The following is a 23,925-nucleotide window of genomic DNA, read 5'->3' on the forward strand; positions in this document are numbered from 1 at the left end:
AAATATATCGATAAATCGATGCTTGACAATAGCTGCCGATATTCATTTAAGACTAAACATTCGCACACACTCGCCGACATTGTTCATGCAACACTGCATGTATGCGTCGCTGGTTGACTGGCCAAAAAAAAAGAAAAGAATTGTGTTTGTGTATTTGTGACGGAGAAAATCTTGATTTTTGAGAAACGGTGCGCCGAGCCCCGCCTTTCAGTGCAAATTTTATCTGCACTTCCGTTGTCAGAGTTTTAGAGTGATGACAAATATAGCAACATGACCGAGAAGATAACGCTAGCCGACGCCCTCTCCAATGTGGAAGTGCTCGACGAGATTCCGCTGCCCGACGAGCAGCCCTGCATTGAGGCCCAGCCCTGTTCAATTATCTATAAGGCGAATTTCGATACGAACTTTGAGGATCGCAATGGTTTCGTTACGGGCATTGCCAAATACATCGAGGAGGCGACTACCCATGCAAATCTGGTATGCAAAACACTTAATAATTATTTTTATTATTATTATTATTGGTGTTTAGGAAATGCAGAGAAAATCAAGAACATTTTATATGCAACTTTCGCAAAAAAAATTTGTTAGCAAATGAAAATTATCGTATCAGAATGAATATATTCCAATTGGAAAAATGTCATTTATGTATGCTCTTCTTAACTCGCAGAACGTTTTGCTGGATGAGGGTCAGAAGCATGCGGTTATGCTTTACACCTGGCGCTGCTGTTCGCGTGCCATTCCACAGCCCAAGTCGAATGAGCAGCCCAATCGTGTCGAGATCTATGAGAAAACTGTGGAAGTATTGGCGCCCGAGGTGAATAAGCTGCTCAACTTTATGTACTTCCAACGCAAAGCAATTGAGGCATTCTCGGGCGAGGTGAAACGATTGTGTCATGCAGAGAAACGCAAGGATTTCGTTTCGGAGGCGTATCTCTTGACGCTGGGCAAGTTCATCAACATGTTTGCCGTGCTTGACGAGCTGAAGAACATGAAGTCTAGCGTGAAAAACGATTATTCCACGTATCGACGGGCGGCACAGTTCCTCAAAGTGATGTCCGATTCACATACGCTGCAGGAGTCGCAGAATCTGTCCATGTTCTTGGCCACACAGAACAAGATTCGTGACACCGTCAAGGATACGTTGGAGAAGATCGTTGGCTATGAGGATCTGCTGTCGGATGTGGTCAACATCTGTGTCCATATGTTCGAGACCAAGATGTATTTAACGCCCGAGGAGAAGCATATGCTCGTGAAAGTCATGGGTTTTGGTCTATTTCTGATGGACAGTGATGGCTGCAACATTAACAAACTGGACCAGAAGAAGAAGATCCGTTTAGATCGCATTGATCGCATCTTCAAAAATCTGGAGGTGGTGCCGCTCTTTGGGGATATGCAAATCGCACCATTTAATTACATAAAGCGCAGCAAGCACTTCGATTCGAGCAAATGGCCGTTGTCCAGTTCGAATGCAATCAGTCCACAAGCGGATCTAATGGTGCATTTGCCGCAGATACGCGAGGATCATGTCAAATACATATCCGAGCTGGCGCGCTATACCAACGAGGTGACCACCACCGTCAAGGAGAATCCGTCGGATGCCGAGAATCGCATTACGGCTGATTTGGCACTGCGCGGCCTCCAGCTGCTCTCCGAGTGGACCAGTGTCGTAACGGAGCTCTATTCGTGGAAGCTGCTGCATCCCACGGATCATCATCAGAATAAGGATTGCCCCGTGGAGGCCGAGGAATACGAGCGCGCCACTCGTTACAATTATACGTCGGAGGAGAAGTTCGCTCTGATCGAGGTCATAGCGATGATCAAGGGCCTCCAAGTGCTCATGGCACGCATTGAGACGGTCTTGTGCGAGGCCATTCGACGCAACATATACTCGGAGCTACAGGATTTTGTGCAGCTTACGCTTCGCGAACCGCTGCGCAAGGCGTTCAAGAATAAGAAGGATCTCATCCGGAGCATCATTATGTCGGTGCGTGAAACATCCGCTGATTGGCAGAAGGGTTATGAGCCCACCGATGATCCCGTGTCCAAGGGCAAAAAGGATACAGATGGCGGATTTCGAATCCATGTGCCACGCCTAAATGTTGGCCCCTCGTCCACCCAGCTGTATATGGTGCGCACCATGCTGGAGTCTCTGATTGCAGACAAGAGTGGTGGCAAGCGTACTCTGCGCAAGGACATCGACGGCAACTGTCTCATGCAGATTGACACGTTCCACAAGACCTCATTTTATTGGAGCTACCTGCTCAACTTGAGCGACACCCTGCAGAAGTGCTGCGATCTCTCCCAGCTGTGGTATCGCGAATTCTATCTGGAAATGACCATGGGTCGTAAGGTGAACAAGTGTTTGGTGCGTCATACGCATAACGAGGAGTGCAAGGATCTGATCACCATGGAGAAACGCATACAGTTCCCCATTGAAATGTCAATGCCCTGGATTCTCACCGATCACATACTCCAAACCAAGGAGCCCTCCATGATGGAGTAAGTTCTTACTACATATACTCTTATCGATTATGGATTCTAATTTGTTTCTTTATCGTGTAGGTTTGTGTTGTATCCATTAGATTTGTACAACGATTCAGCGCATTATGCGCTCACTGTCTTCCGCAAGCAATTCCTCTACGACGAGGTCGAGGCCGAGGTCAATTTATGCTTTGACCAATTTGTCTACAAACTCAGTGAACAGATTTTTGCCCACTACAAACAGCTGGCTGGAAGGTGAGCTCAACCATTTATCCGAATAAAAACATTAACTAAAGATTCTTTCCTTCGTTTTTATAAACAGCATTTTCTTGGACAAACGTTTTCGTCTGGAGTGTGAAGTTCTCGGCTTTAATTTTCAATCATATCCACGCAATAATCGCTATGAGACACTGCTGAAACAACGACATGTTCAGTTATTGGGTAAGAAATTACAATTCCTATCGAATTGTAGAAAAAACTTCTAATGTAATATTCAATTGTGCATTTTAGGCCGTTCCATTGATCTGAACAAACTGATTACGCAACGCATCAATGCAAATATGCACAAAAGCATCGAATTGGCCATCAGTCGCTTTGAGGGCAATGACATCACTGGCATTGTGGTAAGCAACAATAATAAAAAAAACCACAAAAACCCAACCACAAGTTGAGCTATATCATTTGCCACATAATATTGATTGCAGGAACTTGAGGGTCTTTTGGAGGCTAATCGCATTTGTCACAAAATGCTCACCAAGTATCTGGCTTTGGATAATTTTGATGGCATGGTTAAGGAAGCTAATCATAATGTCCTCGCGCCCTATGGTCGCATCACATTGCACGTCTTTGTCGAATTGAATTACGATTTTCTTGTTAATTACTGCTATAATGCTGCCACAAATCGGTAAGCCATCCGATCAATTGTTTTTTGGCCAAGTAATCATGTGACATCTCTTGCAGCTTTATACGCACCAAGGTCAATTTATCGTCAACGCAGCCCATTCAGCGGGAGAAGCCGCCCCAGATGTCCCACTACTATCTGTGGGGCTCAAAGCAGCTGAATGCCGCTTATACCACCCAGTATGGGCAGTATACGGGCTTTGTGGGATCACCACATTTCCATGCCATGTGCCGGCTGCTGGGATATCAGGGCATCGCTGTTGTCATGGATATAATACTCAAGGATATTGTAAAGCCTCTAATACAGGGCTCACTGCTGCAGTTCACCAAAACACTTATGATTGCCATGCCCAAATCTTGCAAACTTCCACGCTGCGAATACGGTTCGCCCGGCGTGCTCAGCTACTATCAGGCTCATCTCACGGACATTGTGCAATATCCGGACACAAAAACGGAACTATTTCAATCGTTCAGAGAGTTTGGCAACTGCATTATCTTTTGCCTGTTGATCGAGCAGGCTCTGTCGCAGGAGGAGGTCTGCGACCTGCTTCACGCAGCGCTCTTCCAAAACATATTTCCCCGACCATTCTGCAAAGGTGCGTCTGAATTGATCTTCAATCAAATTTTATTTTAATTTTATATTTCTCTTGCAGAGAATGAAAAGCCGGAGGCTAAGCAGAAGCGTCTTGAGGCTCAGTTTGCCAACTTGCAAATAGTGTCGAATGTGGAGAAAATTGGCACTGCTAAGGTAAACAGCTGCTTATATTCGATCACTTGATATTCTATATATAATGCATATATAATGCATACCTATTTTATATCTACAGCAAGCAATGATAGCACGCGAGGGAGATCTGTTGACACGCGAGCGCCTCTGCTGCGGCCTGAGCATCTTTGAGGTTATCTTGAATCGCGTCAAGAGCTATTTGGACGATCCCGTATGGTGTGGTCCACCACCAGCCAATGGCATCATTCATGTGGATGAATGTTCCGAATTTCATCGGTTATGGTCCGCCTTACAGTTTGTCTACTGTATTCCCGTGCGCGGTACAGAGTACACCATCGAAGAGCTCTTCGGCGAGGGTCTTAACTGGGCTGGTTGTGTCATGATTGTGCTGCTTGGCCAGCAGCGTCGCTTCGAAGCTCTCGACTTTTGCTATCACATTCTGCGAGTACAGCGCGTCGATGGTAAAGATGAGGATGTAAAGGGCATTGTGAGTAATCAAATAAAATGGAATGGGATCAAGAAACAATTATCTAAAATTATATCCATTGCAGCAATTGAAACGCATGGTGGACCGCATTAGACGCTTTCAAGTATTAAATTCACAAATTTTCTCAATACTTAACAAATATTTGAAGGGCGGCGATGGTGAGGGCTCAAATGTGGAGCATGTGCGTTGTTTTCCGCCGCCACAGCATCCATCGGTAATATCCTCATCGTCACACTATCAGGATCCACAAAAGCTGCGGCAAAGCATGAACAATTGATTTGCATTCATGTTGCATTTAAGCTAATCGTAGTAGACACTAACGTTAATATTTAACCAGAATTACAATTTCAATTTACACACACACACAATATGCGGGCATTTACGGCAGGATTTGGAAAAAACAAAAAACTGTATGTGTCCTGCCTGAGAATACATTCGATTTTATTACAATTGTTTATTTTTTTTGTTGTGAGATATATATCCTTTACACTATGTATATTCTATTATGCAATTACATAGACATATATATTGCTATATATATTTATAGATTTACCACTAAATTCCATGCTACAATCTATTGCATTCTCTTTATAAACTATTTCAAATATTGTATGTGCAGTGCTGAGTGAAAAAAAAAACAAACAAAACTATTAATTTTGCTTAATAATGCGAGAATCAAATTAGCCAAAGAATTGACACGACGATGGGCAAAAATGAAAAAAAAAACGAAAAGTATTAATAATAAAAGAGAAATAGCCAATTACCCAGCGCGCATATAAAGAAAACTAAATAAATATGCATGTGAAACCGAATTGACAATACATACGCCATTATATACGTATGTAAACAGATACAAGATACATAAACACACACACACATATATACACAATCTTAATACAATGAAATTTATCGAATAAAATTTTCATACGTATTTCTAACAAACCCTTAAATTTAGAAAATGGGCTTCTTTCTGGCAAGTGTTATATTTATATTTTTACTATTGGATATGTATAAATGTTTGTTCTTTATGCACTGTAAATTCTGGAATGCCTGGATTTTAGATGAAATTGGTTTCCTAGCCAGAGCACTTCTTTGAGACACCATTGTTTGCCGGACAGCTGACCGGATGGGTATGGAGGATCGTGAAGTTATCGGCATAGTTGCGTGGCAAATTGAATTTGGCACTGTCGGCACCCAAATAGCAGGCACCATAGGCGCTACTCTTGGTGATGCACACCAGCTTGAGATTGTAATCGATGCTCATCTTCGAGATCTCCCTGGTGAAAGCGTCCTTCATCAGATTCCAACTGCTCCACACGGAGCCAACGCAGACGACGCTCAGATCACCGGACTTGACCAAATCCTTATGCACCTTGGGCAAGAGCGCCTTAATCATGCGTGCCAAAAGGACAGCAGCCTCCTGGAAGAGCGACTGCGACAGCTTGTCCCCGTTTTCGGCACTCAGAGCCAGTTTCTTACAAAGATTGGCAAAGAAGGGCTTATCAAACTTGGCATAGCAATGTGGAAGCATATCGTAGCGTGTCTCTATGTTAAAGTGCTCTTTGATGAGAGCCCAGGTCTTGTCGATGGGCGCCGGTGACTTCTCAAGGTTATCCATGTCATCGAAGACCACCTTAACGGCTCGATAGGATATGTACCAAGCTGAGAGATAAGAAATAACAAACGATTAATCATGGGAACTGTCAGAGAATAACAATAGAGATTAGTTGTTCATCAAGCGCTATCAGCGAATCCTAATCGCAAATCCCAAGGTATTTGCATTGAATTCACAAATTCCAGTCATGAGCTGATAAAGACCTGATGGCGAGTTAACATTAAATGGGAACATACCGCTGCCCTCGTCCCCCAGAAAATTGCCCCAACCACCGCAATTGGCTGTGGTCCCATCCGGATTGCGAAGCAGGCAATTGGAGCCAGTGCCCGAGATTAACACCATGCCGCCAATGGATGAGGCGGTGAACATGCTGCCCATTGTATCACTGGAGACGACATAGCTATCAGCCAGATTTGGGAATGTGTTACGTAACTCCTGCTCCAACTCGCGATTGGTTGCCACCTGTTTGTGGTGGGAGTATTGGGAATTGCAAATGTATATGTGTCTCAATCAAGTCAGCTGAATCCCGCTTACCTGCTCACAGCCGCTCAAGCTGAGACCCAAACTCGCCAATGGTGTGTCCTTGGCTATTTTGGCCTCATCCTTGCAACGCTCGATCATATCAACAATGCGGCGTGCACATTCTGGTATGCCGATGCCCCAGTGATTTGTGCCCAAACCACTGGTGGTGCCAACAGATTCGCCGCTCTCATCGCAGATAACCAATCGGGAGTGCGTTGCTCCGCTGCAATATGCATGAAAATACTCTGTAAATGTCCAAAATCTCTAAGGGTCGTTAACTTATTAATATGCATCCGGTTGACATTTATTGTTGAACTAAGGCCAACGAACAATGGACAATACAATACAAATATGTGTGTCAGCTCTATCAATAGTAATTCAATTAAATCGACTCAATTGTGCCCAATTGAAATTGAAGACCTGCTGGCATATTCTGTATTTGGTGACGTTCATTAAAAATAATCAACTTAAAGAAAAGGTACAATGAATGGCGCCTCTTATCAGTTTATGGCTATTTTTATACTACATATAGTTAAATTTATTTAAGCTACATTTCTATACAATACAATCTGGTATTAGCTGGATTTCCCTGGTTCAAACTTTAGAAGGAGGCTTGCATTTATTTTGGCACCCAATTTAAAACTTGATAGCATTAAAAGCAACAAATTGGCGGCTGCCATTTTAACCTGGAAGAGCCAGCCAAATTGTTGGCACATGCTAATCAAAATCAAACAAATTTCTTGCTCTTATGACAAAGATCATATGCCATAAATAAACTTTTATATTTCCGATTTTCTTTCGGCAGCGGACCACCCACCCACCCTCACTCCCACGTCTATGTGTGCATGAGTGTGTGTGTGCACATTCAATTGCCGTTATTATGCACGCTAGTTGCCAGCATGTTGAACTGCAATCCAACGCTGCACAATTGAGATAACAATAACAAATTGTCGCTTGTTATCTCCCGTGGGTATTATTAGCTAAACGTGGCTGATAAATATAAATTTGCTGTTTCTATTTTGTTAATAAACTGTTTGGCGCTTGGCAGAATTCAAATATAGCTCGTGTGTGACGTCATCACAAACAGCTCGAAGCTGGCAACGCTGTCTGTATGAGAAATACGGCGTTGCCATATCGCTGCACACAACTAATATTGCACAATATAATTTTTTAATTGTTGGTAATTGACGTTGAAAAGTGCGTGTCGATTTGTGGGCGGACCAAGGGCGAGTGTCATCCCAAACTAATTAAAACAATAGAAAAACATAAACTTAATTGAAATGAAGCTGCTGACAAATGTGCGCAAGCTGCTGCTGCTACAACAGAGCCCCAAACAGCGGCTAATCACAACAGCAAGAACAATAACAAAAATAAGTCAGCCACATGACGAGGCTGAACCGGCTTTGACCAGTTCGGAACTAGATGAGCTGGAGCGGAACTGTGAGATGCGCCATCACAAGAACAATATTCCTCTCATCCGGCAACTGGTTCAAGCGTTACACAGCACTGGGCAGACGGGCCAGGATCAGGAGCAGACACGCCGGCAACTGGAGGAACAACTGGAACTGCTGCCTAATGCGACACATCCACGTCTGCTTGGCTATGACAATCAGCCACTGGAGCTGGCCAATTATAAGCATCGAGTGCTGCCCGAGCAGGGCGTGGCCAAAGAGTTCTCGGATCTGGCGCGTGCTCTCAATTTATATCGCATGGATCATCTGGGTAACTATACGGGACACAAGAGCTACTATCTGACGGGTCAACTAGCCATGATGGAACAGGCCATCATACAGTATGCACTACAATCAATAACCAGGCAAGGCTTCAAGCTGATCTCTGTTCCGGATATACTGCCCCGGAATATCATCGAGGCCTGTGGCATGCGCACCGAGGGGGAACGCACCCAGGTCTATAAGCTGGACACGGGCGAATGTTTGTCGGGCACATCGGAAATGGCGCTCGCTGGTTTCTTTGCCCAGCGGCAGCTGGCGGAGCAGGAACTCCCAGTGAAGGTGGCCGCCGTGAGTCGTTGCTATCGGGCGGAGACCTCGGGACTGCACGAGGAGAAGGGCATATATCGGGTGCATCAGTTCACCAAGGTGGAAATGTTTGCGATTGCCACACCAGAGCAATCCGAGCAAATCCTCGAGCAATTCAAGAACACGGAAATTGCGCTCTTCAAGCAATTGGGCATCAATTTCCGACTGCTCGACATGCCGCCCTGCGAGCTGGGAGCCCCGGCATACCAGAAATATGACATTGAAGCCTGGATGCCCGGTCGCCAGATGTGGGGCGAAATTTCCAGTTGCAGCAACTGCACAGACTACCAGGCCAAGCGACTCCAGATTAAATACAGACGCGACAGCGATGGAAGTCTGGCATATGCCCACACCATCAATGGCACCGCAACTGCGATTCCCCGCCTGCTCATCGCTCTGATTGAGTCGTATCAGGGCGCTGGGAATGGGAATGGGAACGACTCCATACAGATACCGGAGGTGCTGGTGCCATTCATGAATGGCCAGCGAACAATTACGAAAAACAAGAAAGTTCCCGAAATAAAGCTGGTGAAGTTTATCAAGTCAACTTAGTTAGGTTTAGAGATTAATAAAAATAAAATAAAAAAGCAAAATTATATATTAAACGAAAAACAAACAAAAATGTGTCATTTCGGAAGAAGATTAAATACGCTTGCCATAATTTTGGCAAATCAAATCTAGCCAAGTGAAGTTTATCAGCTTAATGTTGGAATTAAAGAGTATTAAAAACACAAATGAAGCAAAATTATATATTAAACGAAAAGTAAAGAATGGAAGAATATTAAATACTCTTTCAAAGTTTTGGCAGATCAAATCGACCAACAAATATAAAAAAGCTGAAATTAATTCAACTAACTGCTCCTACGGGGAGACCCATATATTAAGCTAATTTTGCATGTACCACAAGACAATCACAATACTCTCTGTAAGAGTATATAAATATGATAGTTTTATCTGCTAAATAGCCCGGCTTGAGTTGATCCGTCAAGTGCGAATAATAATTACAACAATAATCTGTCGCGTTGTTAATCAATTGCGCACTTGATATGTGTATAATATTATTTATAAATATATATATATATAATCGGGGTTCATGTATCAAGAGCAACTATCGACCTTACTTACCCTTCAATGCCGCCAAAATATCTCATCTTAATTGCTCCAACTTTTTGTCGCAGCTTTATTAGTTAATGGAAAATTCGCAACAAAAAAAAACCTATAAAAAATAGAAATGAATTAATGAATCACAAAGCATTCCAACAGATTGCCAGCCGCAACTACTTGTTGCATAGTAGTATCTACTCCTGCTTGAATTACCCTCAAATAAAGTCTTATCGAGTTTGCTGAACTCCCGCAAAATCCAGCTGAGCTAAGCAAAAAAATTAAAGTATAGCCAAGAATTGCATGTGATCAAAGAATGTACAAAAGGTTTTTTTTTTTTTTTTTGGCAAATTGAATGGTAAACAAACCGCAGACTAGCCACATAAATATTTATAATAATTTCTTGCAACACAAGCACAAAACAGGCGAACGGGTGAAAGTGATGACAAAAACAAATAATAATAATAATAATTACAGTAAAAACAAAACTATTTGTGCGCGCTTGAAACGAGTTTGTAACACAAATTCCATTCACTTTTTACACGTCGTCTTTCGCCCACTTATAATACAGAAAAATTGTTTGCAACGTTTCATTTGATTTTAACATTAAATTTCGCACTATCACCGCCCACCACCACCCACACACTTAAGCATAAATATATCCGTTAGATTTCTACTACCCTGTTACACGCACCCACAAATTATTGATGTGTTGGTGGCAACGCATACCAATACAATTGGAACACTCAAAATATTTGCTTTGCAATCCGTCAGTTGTCAGTTGATTCTTACCCGCTGACGGTGTTGTTGCTGCTGATGCGGTTCAAGTCCAAATGCTTTGAGGCCCGCGCACAATATATTTGTTTTGAGACGGCTGCATTGTTATTTAAAGATTGGCTTGCGCTAGAGCGGCCAGATGTGCATCAGCATGAGCAGTGTTGTAAAAGCACAACAACACAGTTTCGATTGTCGATTAATTACTTTTGATTAAATAAATGAGTAAATGGTATGGAATAAAATAATATTTAAAATAAATGTATATCAGCATTTTTGCGATATTTAATTATAATAAAATAAATTGTTTTAAGCGGCAGTTGCAATTACAATTTCAAATTTCGATTAATTTTTTTTTATTTGTAAAAAAAATCGGCAAAAGGGAAAACAATTACTTTTTGCTCTTGTCCTTATCCTTATCCTTGATTGTGTACTTGTCGTAGGACTTTGTGGGATCATATGGCTCCCAGCGGCTGGCAGGGAATATGTGCTTGTTGCGTTCATACCAGGAGCGAAGGAGAACTTTGCCCGCGTGCGATTCCTCCTTCTCAACGGATGCATCGCTAATCATCCGCACATCATCGTGGACATCAAATTGGAAGAGTGGACCCGATTTGCCGCGAGCCTTGGTCACGATGAAGTCGTAGAAGGAGTAGTGATGGGGCAGTATCAGATCCTCCTTCACGTACATTAGCTGATCGGCCATAACGGTCTTCAGTTCGATGAACTCCTTGCGCAGCAGTTCCAGGCACTTCTGGAGGAACTGATAGATGGAGTTGCCCTTTTTCATGAGCACATTTCGCCGGTGACCGGAGCCATCCCAGTAACTGAATGTGATTGAGATATCCTCGTCTTTGAGCTCTGCCTGCTGCATAACCCATTCCTGACGCAGTTGCTCGCGCAGACGATTCTCTTGCTCCTCACGCTCACGATCGGGCAGAAAGGATGTGTCCACATCAGGATTTTTGCATATTTTCTTCTTCTTTAGGGGTACCTCATCTGTTCGCAATTCGGTCCATTTGACTGGCTGCGGTTTCTGGAACTTGTTCTCCTCCTCCTTGTCTTTATCGGAATCTTCATTGTCCTGATCCTCATCTTCTTCGTCATCTAAATTGAATGATAATGCCTGAATCTGTCGCTTCTGTTTGTTCTTTTCCGCCTGTATGGCTTCCAGGGCGCGTTGTTTCTCCCGATCCTTCTCGTCCTTTTTTTGGGCCAGCTTCTTTTCACGTTCTCGTACGATGTCCTCCTGCTTGGCCTTCATCTCATCCAGGGTGACCAAGCCAATGGTCGACGATTTGAGCTGCTGCTCGACGGCATCGTAGTGTGTCGCAAACTTATTCTCAATCTTGTCCAGCTTCAGCTCCTCCTCAATTTTCTTTTTGCGGAACTCGATTTCTTGTTGTTGGATTTCACGCTTTTTCATCAGCTGCGCTGCTCGTCCAGCCTCGCTGGCGGCACCCTTATAGTGGGCCATGGCTTGTGCAGGAAGAAGTGTGTTTTAATACCACAAAATAGTGTTTTTATTTTATATATTTAATCACGCTTGTATTGTATTTGTATTTATTTTCTTTTCTTCTTCTTTTACCACGACAGCTGCTCTTCTTCTTTTCAAACAACAGCTGTTTCTCATTGAACATACTTTTATTTGACACTGAGGTAACATGTTACTAAATTACAAAGAGGTGCAAGCTAATTGCAAATTTAATGCAACATTAGTAAAGCAACAAAGTAATAATAATAAGTAATTATATTATTGAAGAATACATTTAATATTCAAATAAATGATTTATTTCACTTTTGAGCTAGTTCCCGTGAACAGAATATCGGTTTCATAGCAATCAGCTTTTGCGACAGAGCATTATAGGCGGACTCTTCGAATTTGAAATGTGTGCGAGCTTCAACGTCCTTTTAAAGTCCTTTAGCGAGCTTTTGTGCGATGTCCAACATAAATAAATTTTGCTAGGTGCCGTTAACTGATTCAGTTACAGCGGAACTTTCGAACCCATTGGACGCGCGCGGCAAACAAAAAAGGAAGCGTAAGCAAGTGCTGCGAATAGTTTTGAAATCGAATTACACTTGATTTAAATCAGTTGAAAGTGAAATGTGAAGTTTAATAGGCAACGAATTAAGAATTAAGAAATTGTATACATTATTCAGTTTTGTAAATGTAAACGCAATCTCGAGTCTCGTGTCCTTTTTGGCTGAGTATGTGAGTGTGTGTGTGTGTGTGTGAGGAGGACATGTATGCTTGTTGTGATTGTGTGCGTGTTGTAATGCAGAAGTGTTCAACGATGGGCAAGGACATTACGGACAAAGAGTACCACCATTCGGTGGGTGGGTGGTGCTTAGCCAAAGCGGAAACGGAAGTCCCCAAAATCGAAATGGCATTTAAGATGAGCGAAAAAACATTAAAAAAAAATATATATATATAAACGATTTGTGATGCTAGTCAACACAAGCATTTGATTTGCTTTTACAGATTTTAGCAGCTTTGACTTTGAGAATGGGGATCATTGCTTTCCCCCTCCCCACTCCGCTCCACTGCCCCCATCTAACATCTGTTCCCGACTACTGTTCTTGACATTGACATTATTCATGAGACTGACTCATAAATTCTCGCTCGACGCTTGGCTAATGGATGGTTGTAGTCGGAGTTGGAGGAGGGGAGTGGCTGCTGCCAAGTCAAGTGCCAATAAAATCATTAACTGTTGCAACACATTTAATTCATGGCCAAGACTCAGACCTAGTCGTTATTCAGGCAACAAATATTGTCATAAAACTAGACATCACATCCAACAAGAGCCATTCCTGCGTCAATCCGCGACCTAGTCCCCAGTGGCTGGCGTTGCAGCTAATTACCGTGCAGAAGGGGCAGTGTAGGCAGTGGGAAGGAGGGGGGGGGGGGGTTAATGTGTGCGGGAGCAACAAAAGGAAACTATTAAAGTAACGTTCAGCTACGTCGTCTCGTGTGAAGTAATTAATGGCGACAATGGCTTTATCGAGCATTAATTAATTTATCGCTTATTATACACATTGACATATACGAGTATAAGTAAAAAGATGTGTGGGTGTGTGAGTGTGTGGGCAGACACGTATGTCAGATCAATTCTCACGGGGAATGTGCTTAAAGCGTTGACTGAAACCTTTTGGTTATTGCTTTTAATTCAGGCCGTCGGTGGTGGGAGGCAGACTATGTGCCTGAGCCCCCAAAAAAACCAAATTAAACAAACTAAACTACTAACTTTTATTCTGGGTCAACTTTAGTTCTTAGTTGTTAGTTTGAGCTGTTCTGCCTGCTTTTCTCCTCCTCTCCTTGGTGTCAGTTCAGCAAGCCCAATTGACAGACGCACTTCACTTTAGCTTTTGCGTACAAAGTTTTATGTTAGCTTCTTGGGCAATGGATTTGCCGTGGGATTATCCTACAAGGTTTACTGTCAACATTTTTTACGTATTTTACTCCTGCCTGCTGTTCCTGTTTATGGCTTACGATTGATGTGTAAATAGTTGAGCATGAAAGGGTTTTGAGTTGTGAGATCTCACTCTCTCTCTCTCTCGCAAAGTGGCTCATAAAACTTTCAATAATGTTCAAGTTGGGGCACTTGAAAACTGTCACTCTTTTCCGCTTCGGCTACCAATCGATAAGCCATGTATATTATTTGTATTTTGGTTGGTGGCCAAGGTTAAATACTCTGTAATTAAAGAGACGCACATTATGAGTTCCATTTGGAAGTCTAATTTCCTAGCTCATTTGTTAAATGAAGCTTGTTGAGTCGAGTCATTAACTGCAGCCAAATTAAAAAGAAAACATTGATTTTTAATTAAAAGACAATTTTCATAAATCAGTTTCTATGAAAAAATAAATCAACATAATTAAATTAAATTTGTAGTCAAATTTACTGTATATTGCTTCTGCAATAGCTTTATTCAACAGTCGAGCTTCACTTTAAGGAATTATGTATGTTTTATATTTAAATTCATATTTCTGAGAGGATTGTTGAGAAACAGCTTATCAACAACTATCATAATATTTCTAAGCCTAATTTTAATCATTTTTCCAAGTTTTCTGTGATCTTGTATTAACTGATATTTAATCAATCCGCATTTTATGATAACTACAAAAAAGTGCATAATTTCCAACTATTTTTTAAATGGATACCAATTAAATTAATTTAAATAAAAAATAATTTTGGTTTCTTCGTTAATTGGCCATTAACCATTTCATTATACATTCTAATTTCAATGAAATTTTTAACAAAGTTTCGTTTTTAAAACATAATAAATGACTTTTTGAATGTTAAATATGCAATTGAAGTCTTCTGAATTATATTTATTTTAATCAGTCTTCAATAGTAGTTAATTGAATAGTGAATAATTAAAATCAACAATCCTTAAATCATTTATTAGAAAATAAAAATAAAAAAAATAGATATTTTACCACACAATTACATAATAGAAAATTAGTTTTAACTTCACAAAAAACGTTGTGACAATTTACAATTCATTGTGATTTTTGTATTATATAAGACTTTGCAGTTTTTCCCTTCCAGCAAAATGCAATAAATTGTTTGTCGAGTTTTATATAAATGAGTTTTACTTTTTGGCCACTTTTTTTCATCACGTTGAACCACAATAAAAAAATTCTTAAAAAGAGGCAAACAAATTTTTTGGCTGGCGGTCAAAAAGCGCTGCGGGAATATTTAATATAAATGGACACATCGTGCTCTGAGTTTAGGTGGCTGCTATCTCAAATATAAGGACTATCTTAGTTACTTAATTAAAAAACAATATAGCCCGCGGCAAAGCCATCGATTAAGTACCTTTTTTATGAGTAATGCGATTAGGTCGCAGTCCCAACGCTTTTCGGATGGGGGTGGATTACATTGGACTAGTCGTGTATCCAGCAAGTCCAGGCAACTGTCAAACAGTTTCCTTAGCTGCACAAACCGCAAAAGCCACAAAAAAAAAAAATCCAAAAAAAAAAAAAACAAGAATGATACTGTCGTAAAATGTATGGTTTTTGCTTTATCTTTCCTCATTCTGTCTTGTCCTAATTTCGTCGATTGCCTCCATTTTTTTTTTTGCAGTTTTTCTCTCGCGCCGAAAAAAGTTTTTGCATTTTGTCGGCATAAAAACAAAACTTGACACAATTTAAACTTTTCTATAAACAACATAAAAATAAACATAAAAAATGAGCTATTTGCCGTAGCAGCTATTTACTTTCACTCGTCTGTTGAATTTGCGGGTTCCCACTTAGCAGCCGAGTGCTTTTCTATACCCTGATGCGCAATGCTTTTCGATATTGTTGTGAAGTGTGTAACGCATTGAAGGAAATGTCGCAGACACTATAAAGTATATATATATTTATGATCAGCATCAATTGTCTGTAGTCAGTCGGATTAGACGCCCATATAAAATAGTTGCCATAGGGACATTTTGTCGGAATAGCTTAATTTATAGACAAGTAAGGGTATTTGTAAGGGTATATAAGTTTCAGCTTGCCTAAGCGGGTCTTGCCATCATTTATTTTTTGGTCTTCTACCGCCATTTTATTATGCACAGAAAAAGCTTGCTTCGGCTGTGAAATTTGTCAATAGCTGCGAAAACAAAAGCAACAACGAAACCAAAAACCCTTTTCACGTTCTGCGCTGGCATTTTTCAATTTCACACAAATTACTCACATTTGAAACAATTTGCCGGTGGCAAATACACACACACACACACACATACACACACACATACACACATTCACACACATTCACATACACACACACGCACACAAACACCCCCATAAACACAGATGTCAGCATTAACACCCGGTTGCACTTTTGCAACAGAAGATTTATGCAGAAATGTCATAAAGCTGACAAGATGACGTATGATTAATTTGTTAGCTGCCATTTCGCTGAATGTATATATATGTATATAAATATATATGGATGTTGGCTCCTTTTTATATTTTTTTTTTGCTGTTGTTGTTGTGGCTTCTGTTATGCATTTAATTAAATTGGTAAACCCGAGAGAAAACGGAAAACGTTGTCTCTTTACGGGTCCAAGCGTTTATTTTTGGGTCGAGACAATGAGGTGCTGCCACGCCCACCAGTTGGCAAACTTAGCAACCATGGCTAGCGAGTGCTTGTTTGTTAGATAAATATATTTTTAGTGACGCTCTTCCTGTCAGCTCTCTAGGAAACAAAGCCAACAACAACAAAATCAGCCACAACAAAAGCATTTTTAAAGTGCAACTAAAAATATTCTGTGGCAAGAATTTATCATTGACTCACTCAAAATGCCACATACGTACCATGGCAAGCAAAATAAACAACAAGAACAACAATAATAACATCATTAATATCAACAAAGAGTCGATTGTGCTAGATGTGCTAAGGTTGCTTGGTTGTCAGGCGATTTGCTGCAGATGCTTATGCGTAATATTACGTATACGACATGTGCTCAATAAATTTGTGCATTTCATGGCAATGCGAGCAACTAGAATAACAACAGCAACGTCAACAACAACATCGACAACGCTGACGACACCAACGCAAATTCATTTAGTAAACCATATAGTGTGTAATGCTCTTGAATGCTCTTGCTAGAGCAATATCCTTGCATTTTTTTGTCACATGACACACAAGCCAACAACTCGCATCGCATTGTGCCGTAAAACGAATTTCACTTGCCTTAACTTTCTGCGCTTAACACATATGTAAATATGGTACTCATAGTTGTATATCAACTAGTCGGCTTTCGCACTTACAAATACTACTGCTGCTTATCTCTCTTTTTTCAAGTACAGAATATATATTTTTAATATTTAAATTTGATATGTCTGAGTTGGAAAGTTTATTTGTTATGCTTGAAATTGGATATTTTCCCAACTGCGTTGGGTCAGATTGCTTTTATACACGGATCAATTCAATTCAATCAATTATATTAAAATATTAAATATCACAAAATCAAAAAATAAACATTAAATATTTAGATAACACTAGAATAATTTAACTAACTAAATTCGGCAATAAAATACCAAATTAAATTAAATATATATATATTTATATATATTATATTAAAAGGCTTTTGGCTTACATTACTTGATAAAGGTAGTTTGAAAGTCCCAACGCAGAACAAAATATATTTAAGGCCTTGTTCAAGGCTTATCTCTTTATCTCTTTGTCTACTGATTAATTGATCACACTGATATTTAGATAAATTAATATTGTAAGATTTCTGAAGCAGTTTTAATAACTGCATCATTGGTCAGAGTTCCCGTGCAATAAAATGCAAACTGAAAAAATCATGTATAATTCAATAAGAATTTTTGCTTAAAGCTTGGTGATAGAGGTTCCAAACAAAGCTTTTCACTTCGCTTACAGAAAATTTAATACACTGCTCTATAAATAACATAAGTATCGTGACTTTTTTCAAGCAGATTTAATGACTGTATGATTCGAAGAAAAGTGAAGTGTGTAGGAGTCGTTTATTGTACGCAACAATGTTTGATTTGATTTTTGCACTGCTCTTTATTTCTCTTTTATTGACTAACTCCCTTCGCTTAACCCTCGTCTCTCAATTTGGATCAAATATCGGTCAGTCAGTCATCCCCGAGAGCTGCTAGCAGACAGTCAAATAAAACGTCGCTTAAGAAATGGGAAAAGAAAAGAGTGAGAAATACGTACAACTGATTGTCTGAATGAGTAAAAAAAACCCACTTTGGATAATAAGAGGTTCTCTGAAGGATGTGCAAACATCTGCACAAGCTTATCATTGTGGTGGGTGCTGCTTGCAAACACTGTCTTGAAGATGACGAGACTCCCGAACACATTCTGGAAGATTGCCTGCCAATAAGCTGGGGTCTTGCACCCTAAATGCTAGTGAAATTAGTGCTCTAAGATCAAGTACAATTCATTGCATTCAAAACATCTGTCACAAAAAGAATTCAAGTTTTGAATTGGCAAATAAAATCACCAGCACCATAAAGAATATATATGTGTCAATAAGTTAATTGGCAGCAGTAAAACTTCGTAATTATAAAGCTTAGGCTTATGTCATAAAGTTAGTTAGTTCTGAACAATAATACAACAATTGTGATATTTCTTGTAAATTTATATATATTTTATGAAATTCTAGATAAGTCAGTTTTTCTCGAAACCCAACATTAAATCTTTTCTATAGTTAATATTTGGTATGTTGGATGTTGCTTTAAAATACAAACACACAGTTCTTAATTATAATTATATTTATAATATAATATATTTGCACAAGCTGACATAAAATATTTCAATTACGAGTGTTTATGAGCCAGTTGCCAGTTGGCAGTTTCCAATTGGCTAAAATATATATATATGTAATATATATATTTGTAAATATACTTATTTATGTGGTGTGCTCGTTTGTATGCTTCAATTTGTGGCATGCATTCGTAATTAATGTGATATTTTATTGGCCAGATCCAAATACATATTTTGATTTATTTTAATTGCATGTTTGCAATTCGACTTCGTCTGTTAATTACAATTCATAAGGGCGTCTAGTTGTTGACGCTACTTTCGTTTCCAGCTGGTACTTGGAGATAACAACCGAAATTATTTGCTTAGAATTGAGAGTAGATTGCCATTTGGCATTTGGGTCAGTTGCTCATTGGAGCGCACCACTCAATTAGTATAATATCCTCTGGGCTTATCGGAGTGCTGTTAGCATTGTCTGTGTCGTTGTCTGTTTCTGTATCTGTTTCAGTTTCAGTTTCAGTTTGACTCGAGTTCTTAATGTAACTTTTTCATTTACGCTTGATTGATGCATTCTAGGCAACCTTACCAGCTACCAGAACAACCGAACCGAACCAAACCAAACCAAACCAAACCACCAAACGCACAACTTGAATTGCTTTCGTTCGTGCTGCTGTGGGAGTTTATTGTAGCTTGCAACTTAGCTCGGATCGTAAATCATGAATGTAAATGTAGCGTTACACATACACCAGCACTTTCCTATATACACCTATACTCACAGACGCAAATCGAAGAAGGTGGCCGATAGCATTTGATGGCATAATTTTTCTTGTTCCGCATCGAAAAGTTTTCCACCTGGCGCCGACATTTTTTTGCATCAACTTTCATTTGACTGCCTGTCACAGGCAAATCATAAAAGTTCTGACTGCGTTCAATGCTATTTCTTTTTCTTTAACTATTCGTTTTTTTTTTTTTTTATCACGCGAGTCATTATTTATACATAACGGAAATATTCATTGGGGTTAACTAATGAAGTGTCAAAAATGTTGCCCCCAAACGTGTGCTATGATTTCTTGGCGCCTTCGCGTGCGTTTACGTGTGACCTTGAGCAACTGTATGCCACCCATGTGAGTGTGTGTGTGTATTTGCGAAAGTTTGTATGTGTGTATGTGTGTGTGTGTGTGTGTTTTAAAATAGCTTAATAAGCAACGGCAAACGTGGCTTGTTCTCGAGGTCCTGCAAAATGTTTGCATTCGCAAAGCGCAGCCCCCGCCAAACAAACAACAACAAAAATGTCTGTCAAAGTGTGTGTGTGGGTCTCTGTAGGTGTATGTGTGTGTGTGTGTGTGTTCTGCTGATGACTATATGAATGATACTCGAATAGCAGCCCAACCAAACAGTCGAGTGTCTCTGCAGCGGCCAAGTGCCAGACGACTGGCAATCCACAATCCCCACTACTACACTCAGCAAAAATATTTATAATTTGAGCACTCAAATTTGGTCAAGGTTGCACATCATAGAGTAGAGAATTAAATTCAAATGATATTTTCTTTGGATGTATGCCGAAATTGCCAAATATCCAACTATTTTAAGATAAGCTTTTTAAATCGGCTTAAATATTTCCAAAACAAGCATGATTATTTGAACAAAGATTTTTGTTGTTTTCATTTCATGTAATTTTCATCATCTTCAAATAAAAATAAATCTGGCTGAGTCTTATAAACTAAACTAAAGTCCTTGTTTTAAGTACAACAATGCTTGTAATTGGCTTTTTGTACTTGATGATGAACTGATTAACTTTCGTTCGTGGATTTGATTTAAAAATGATTTTTAACTATTTAAGAATACCTTAAATTGATTTGTACTTCAAATTTCAAGCACTAAATCGAAGAAATTCTTTTGCAGTTATATTTAGCACAATTTAGTACAGCACCTCCCACCCTCCATCGAACCGTCTAAACAAACAACCTTCATCATTTGCCCGCATGTGGTAAAGTTCCTTTTCATCACTTGCGTTGGGTAATTTAATGCCAAATGCTATATCGATCTCATCGCAGACTGCATCTAAATTACAATTAGACCCAATTTTGTTGTCCGCGTCAGTGTGTAAGTGTGTGTGTCTGTGGGTGTCTGTATGTGTGTGGGTGTGTGTGTGTGTGTGTGTCAGTGTGTTATTTTCCTTGTATTTGCAGTTTTGCGGCGACGGCTTTGTTCAGTGAAACAAAGGACAACAGTCCTTGTAATGAAATTCGTCGTAATTGTTTTGTTGCGCTCGTCATCTCTTTCACTCCCTCTCTCTCCCTCTCTCTCTCTCTCTCTCTCTCTCTCTCTTTATCTCTATATATTTCTCTGTGGGTTCCACTCCTTTGCTCCCCATCTGAGGCGCCCTATTTTCGCCAGTCTCGGTTATTTCTGTGTATGTCCCATTTCTGGACTTTGATTTGTTCATGTTGTTATTTTGCCGGCCTGTCTACTTTCTGCTTTATGTTGTTTTCGTTTTCATATTATTTTTATTCAACTTCCAGCATTTTGCGTCTTTGATTTGTTTCTCTCTGTTTTGTTTTTGGGCAATCTGAAGCCATTTTCGACTCTGCAAATGAGCTGCCAGACACATGTATCATATTTCGTATATATACATATAAATATCTAACGCGCTCCTTGGCGGTGGATGGAAGTTGGAACTTGAAATGGTGGCTGTAGGCGGTCTTACCTGTGAAGTCAGTGATTTAGTTTGGTTGCCAAGGTCCTGAAAGGACCCTTGTAGTATTTTTACATTATTTGCCTTCGGTTTGGCCTATTTGACTTCAAATAGCTTAATGTCAAGTCTGTTTTATTATTTTCACTAAACATGGCCCAACAGGCGTGCGAGAGCGCCAGCCAACTTTTTGGCCAGGATTTGTTTATTCAAGCGTATTTGGTTTGTGTTCCAATATATGTTTACAGAGCCGCTTCCTCTATCTTACCTCCCTCAATTTCTATCTTTTGCTGTAGCTGTTACACGTCGAATTCGGGGGGATTTCCTCATTCACAGCTATACTCTGCACAAGGGTATATTGCGTTTGAAATGGAAATGCAGATACTCTTCTGATTTATACTTTATTTGAGCAATTTCAACTAAGTCTGAGCTGAACTGGACTTGTGTATGTTACTTAAAAACTATTGAAAACTTGTAATTACTTTGAGGCGAAAAAAAAATAAAGACTTTTGAGCCGACTAATAAATATTAATGATTAGTCAACGACCTCTTTGTCTAACAGTCTCTCCAGCTACAATATCGTGAAATAAACTGTTTTAAGAAGGCATTAACAGTGTTATTACTTACATGTGTTATTAATTGTTATATTTTTTGTATGTATATATGTATTAAAGTTAATATTAATAAATAAATGTAATAGCCGAATATATTTATGAGAAACGCACAAGTTTCAGATAACAACTCCCATAAAGTTTGTCCACTTGGACATAAAATTTCCAAGCCCCGTCTCACTTGTAAGTTAGATAAAAACTTTAGTTGAAACTTTAGCTTTCAGAGCTCAAATTGAACGGTGGACAAAAGGGAATCATTAATCGAAGCGGTTTAAGTATGCTGTGGACCCGCCTTTTGGTTTAGCGTATTAAATTGATATCCTGCGAATAATATGCAATATAATATGATAAATTATTGTCTTGCAGCACATTAAACTTTTTTTTTTGATAGCATTACAAATTTATGATAGGGTATTCCAGCATCGAACAGTCTCGATTTGATTTGTTGCCTGCTGTATTTGTATCTGTTGTGTACTTTGTCAATTTGTGTATTGCGTGCTTTGAGGCGCGTTTCAAAAACCATTCGAATCGTAACGCATACCAAGTGGTGTATGTGTGTGTGTGTGTGTGTGTACCTCTGAGTTTGTGCTACAGGGCATAGGGCAAAGTGCCAATCAACACGCATACGCCGAGTGTTGCCGTGATATATTTACGAGTATGTGGCATTCCGGTGCTCGTAAAGCTCGTACACGCGAAGCGATTTGCAGCCATTTAGGACATACATATCCGCGATATATATTAATATAAATACTCAGATACATATATATATATATATATATATATATATATAGACTAAAGGGTGGCCTGATACTAAACGGGTATTTAACATGACAATTTATGAGTCTGCCCGGGGCCACAACCGAGAAATGTCAAAGTCCACTAAAGTGAAACTTAGTTACTTAGCATAAATATACATTAACTTGATGCTGGGCTTGGCCATCTCCTAAATTAATTTGTTTGTTAGCCAAGTTTTTGTCATTTACTCAAGTTATGGCCCAATATCTATTGATTGGTCAATTTTGAGATATGCAATTGATCAAACAATCAAAACATATATGCAAATTTGATTGACTGAAAAATATATTGCCAATTATTATGCTGACGCAAATGGCAGGATTTCGAGCGGGTTGCGAGCGGTTGTGGCAAATGCCAACCACAGACAAGACCAAGTCCACCACAAACCCACAATTGTTGATTTTGCCTGTTTGCACAATATTTGGCATTTCATAATATTAGATTTATGAACATTTTAATTGTGTTGACTCTTAAATTTTCACTCTGCAAATTCCTGTCGGCTGGCGAGTGTCGACAGTTGAGTGGTGATCCAATTAGTTTTCAATTAACAAATTTCGTTGCTTTCTGTGTGACTTTGCACAATATTGATTATGCCAAAGTTTCACAATATTTACACGCATATATATTTTATATCTGTAAGGCATTGTGGGAACTTAATCAAAAAAGGATAAGCTCCAACTAATTGACGAGATTTCCATATCTGTTTTCACTCCCAACTTACATAAGTTTTACCCAAATACGTCTAACGAATAAAATGAATTAAAAATTCTACAAGTATTTTTCGAGTTTAATTATTTATCACCTTTTGCATATTTCGACTGATTGAAGAGTGTATTATTTGTAAACACCTTCAATTGTGTTTGAATTGCATTCTTAAAGTTTTAACAAATAAATAAATAATAACAAGAACTAATTCAAGTCTTTCCTCAGGTGTCTCTGAGGTACGGTCTTGC

At 39.6% G+C, this 23,925-nt stretch overlaps 4 protein-coding genes across 4 annotated transcripts; 2 read left to right on the forward strand and 2 right to left on the reverse strand.

Annotated features, from left to right (window-relative positions):
- Nucleotides 1–136: 136 nt before the first annotated feature.
- LOC6567398 (cytoplasmic FMR1-interacting protein) lies at nt 137–5,545 on the forward strand. Its single transcript, XM_001993775.3, has 10 exons — nt 137–477; nt 668–2,499; nt 2,563–2,736; nt 2,804–2,922; nt 2,992–3,104; nt 3,186–3,385; nt 3,442–3,977; nt 4,035–4,129; nt 4,209–4,595; nt 4,660–5,545. Exons 1-10 carry the CDS (start codon nt 271–273, stop codon nt 4,870–4,872), a joined length of 3,876 nt encoding a protein of 1,291 aa, XP_001993811.1. The 5' UTR covers nt 137–270; the 3' UTR covers nt 4,873–5,545.
- LOC6567396 (N-acetyl-D-glucosamine kinase) lies at nt 5,007–10,761 on the reverse strand. Its single transcript, XM_001993773.2, has 5 exons — nt 10,665–10,761; nt 9,897–9,987; nt 6,745–6,955; nt 6,447–6,672; nt 5,007–6,257 (listed from the first exon to the last, which is right to left on the reverse strand). Exons 2-5 carry the CDS (start codon nt 9,920–9,922, stop codon nt 5,671–5,673), a joined length of 1,050 nt encoding a protein of 349 aa, XP_001993809.1. The 5' UTR covers nt 9,923–9,987; nt 10,665–10,761; the 3' UTR covers nt 5,007–5,670.
- LOC6567397 (serine--tRNA ligase, mitochondrial) lies at nt 7,850–9,388 on the forward strand. Its single transcript, XM_001993774.2, has one exon. The coding sequence runs from the start codon at nt 8,013–8,015 to the stop codon at nt 9,321–9,323; it is 1,311 nt and encodes a 436-aa protein (XP_001993810.1). The 5' UTR covers nt 7,850–8,012; the 3' UTR covers nt 9,324–9,388.
- Nucleotides 10,762–10,985: 224 nt separating the features above from the next.
- On the reverse strand, nt 10,986–12,244 carry LOC6567395 (protein FAM50 homolog). Its single transcript, XM_001993772.2, has one exon. The coding sequence runs from the start codon at nt 12,121–12,123 to the stop codon at nt 11,038–11,040; it is 1,086 nt and encodes a 361-aa protein (XP_001993808.1). The 5' UTR covers nt 12,124–12,244; the 3' UTR covers nt 10,986–11,037.
- Nucleotides 12,245–23,925: the final 11,681 nt, after the last annotated feature.

This window comes from Drosophila grimshawi, unplaced genomic scaffold (assembly GCF_018153295.1).
Source record: "Drosophila grimshawi isolate 15287-2541.00 unplaced genomic scaffold, ASM1815329v1 contig_311, whole genome shotgun sequence".
Classification (NCBI taxonomy): Eukaryota; Metazoa; Arthropoda; class Insecta; order Diptera; family Drosophilidae; genus Drosophila; species Drosophila grimshawi.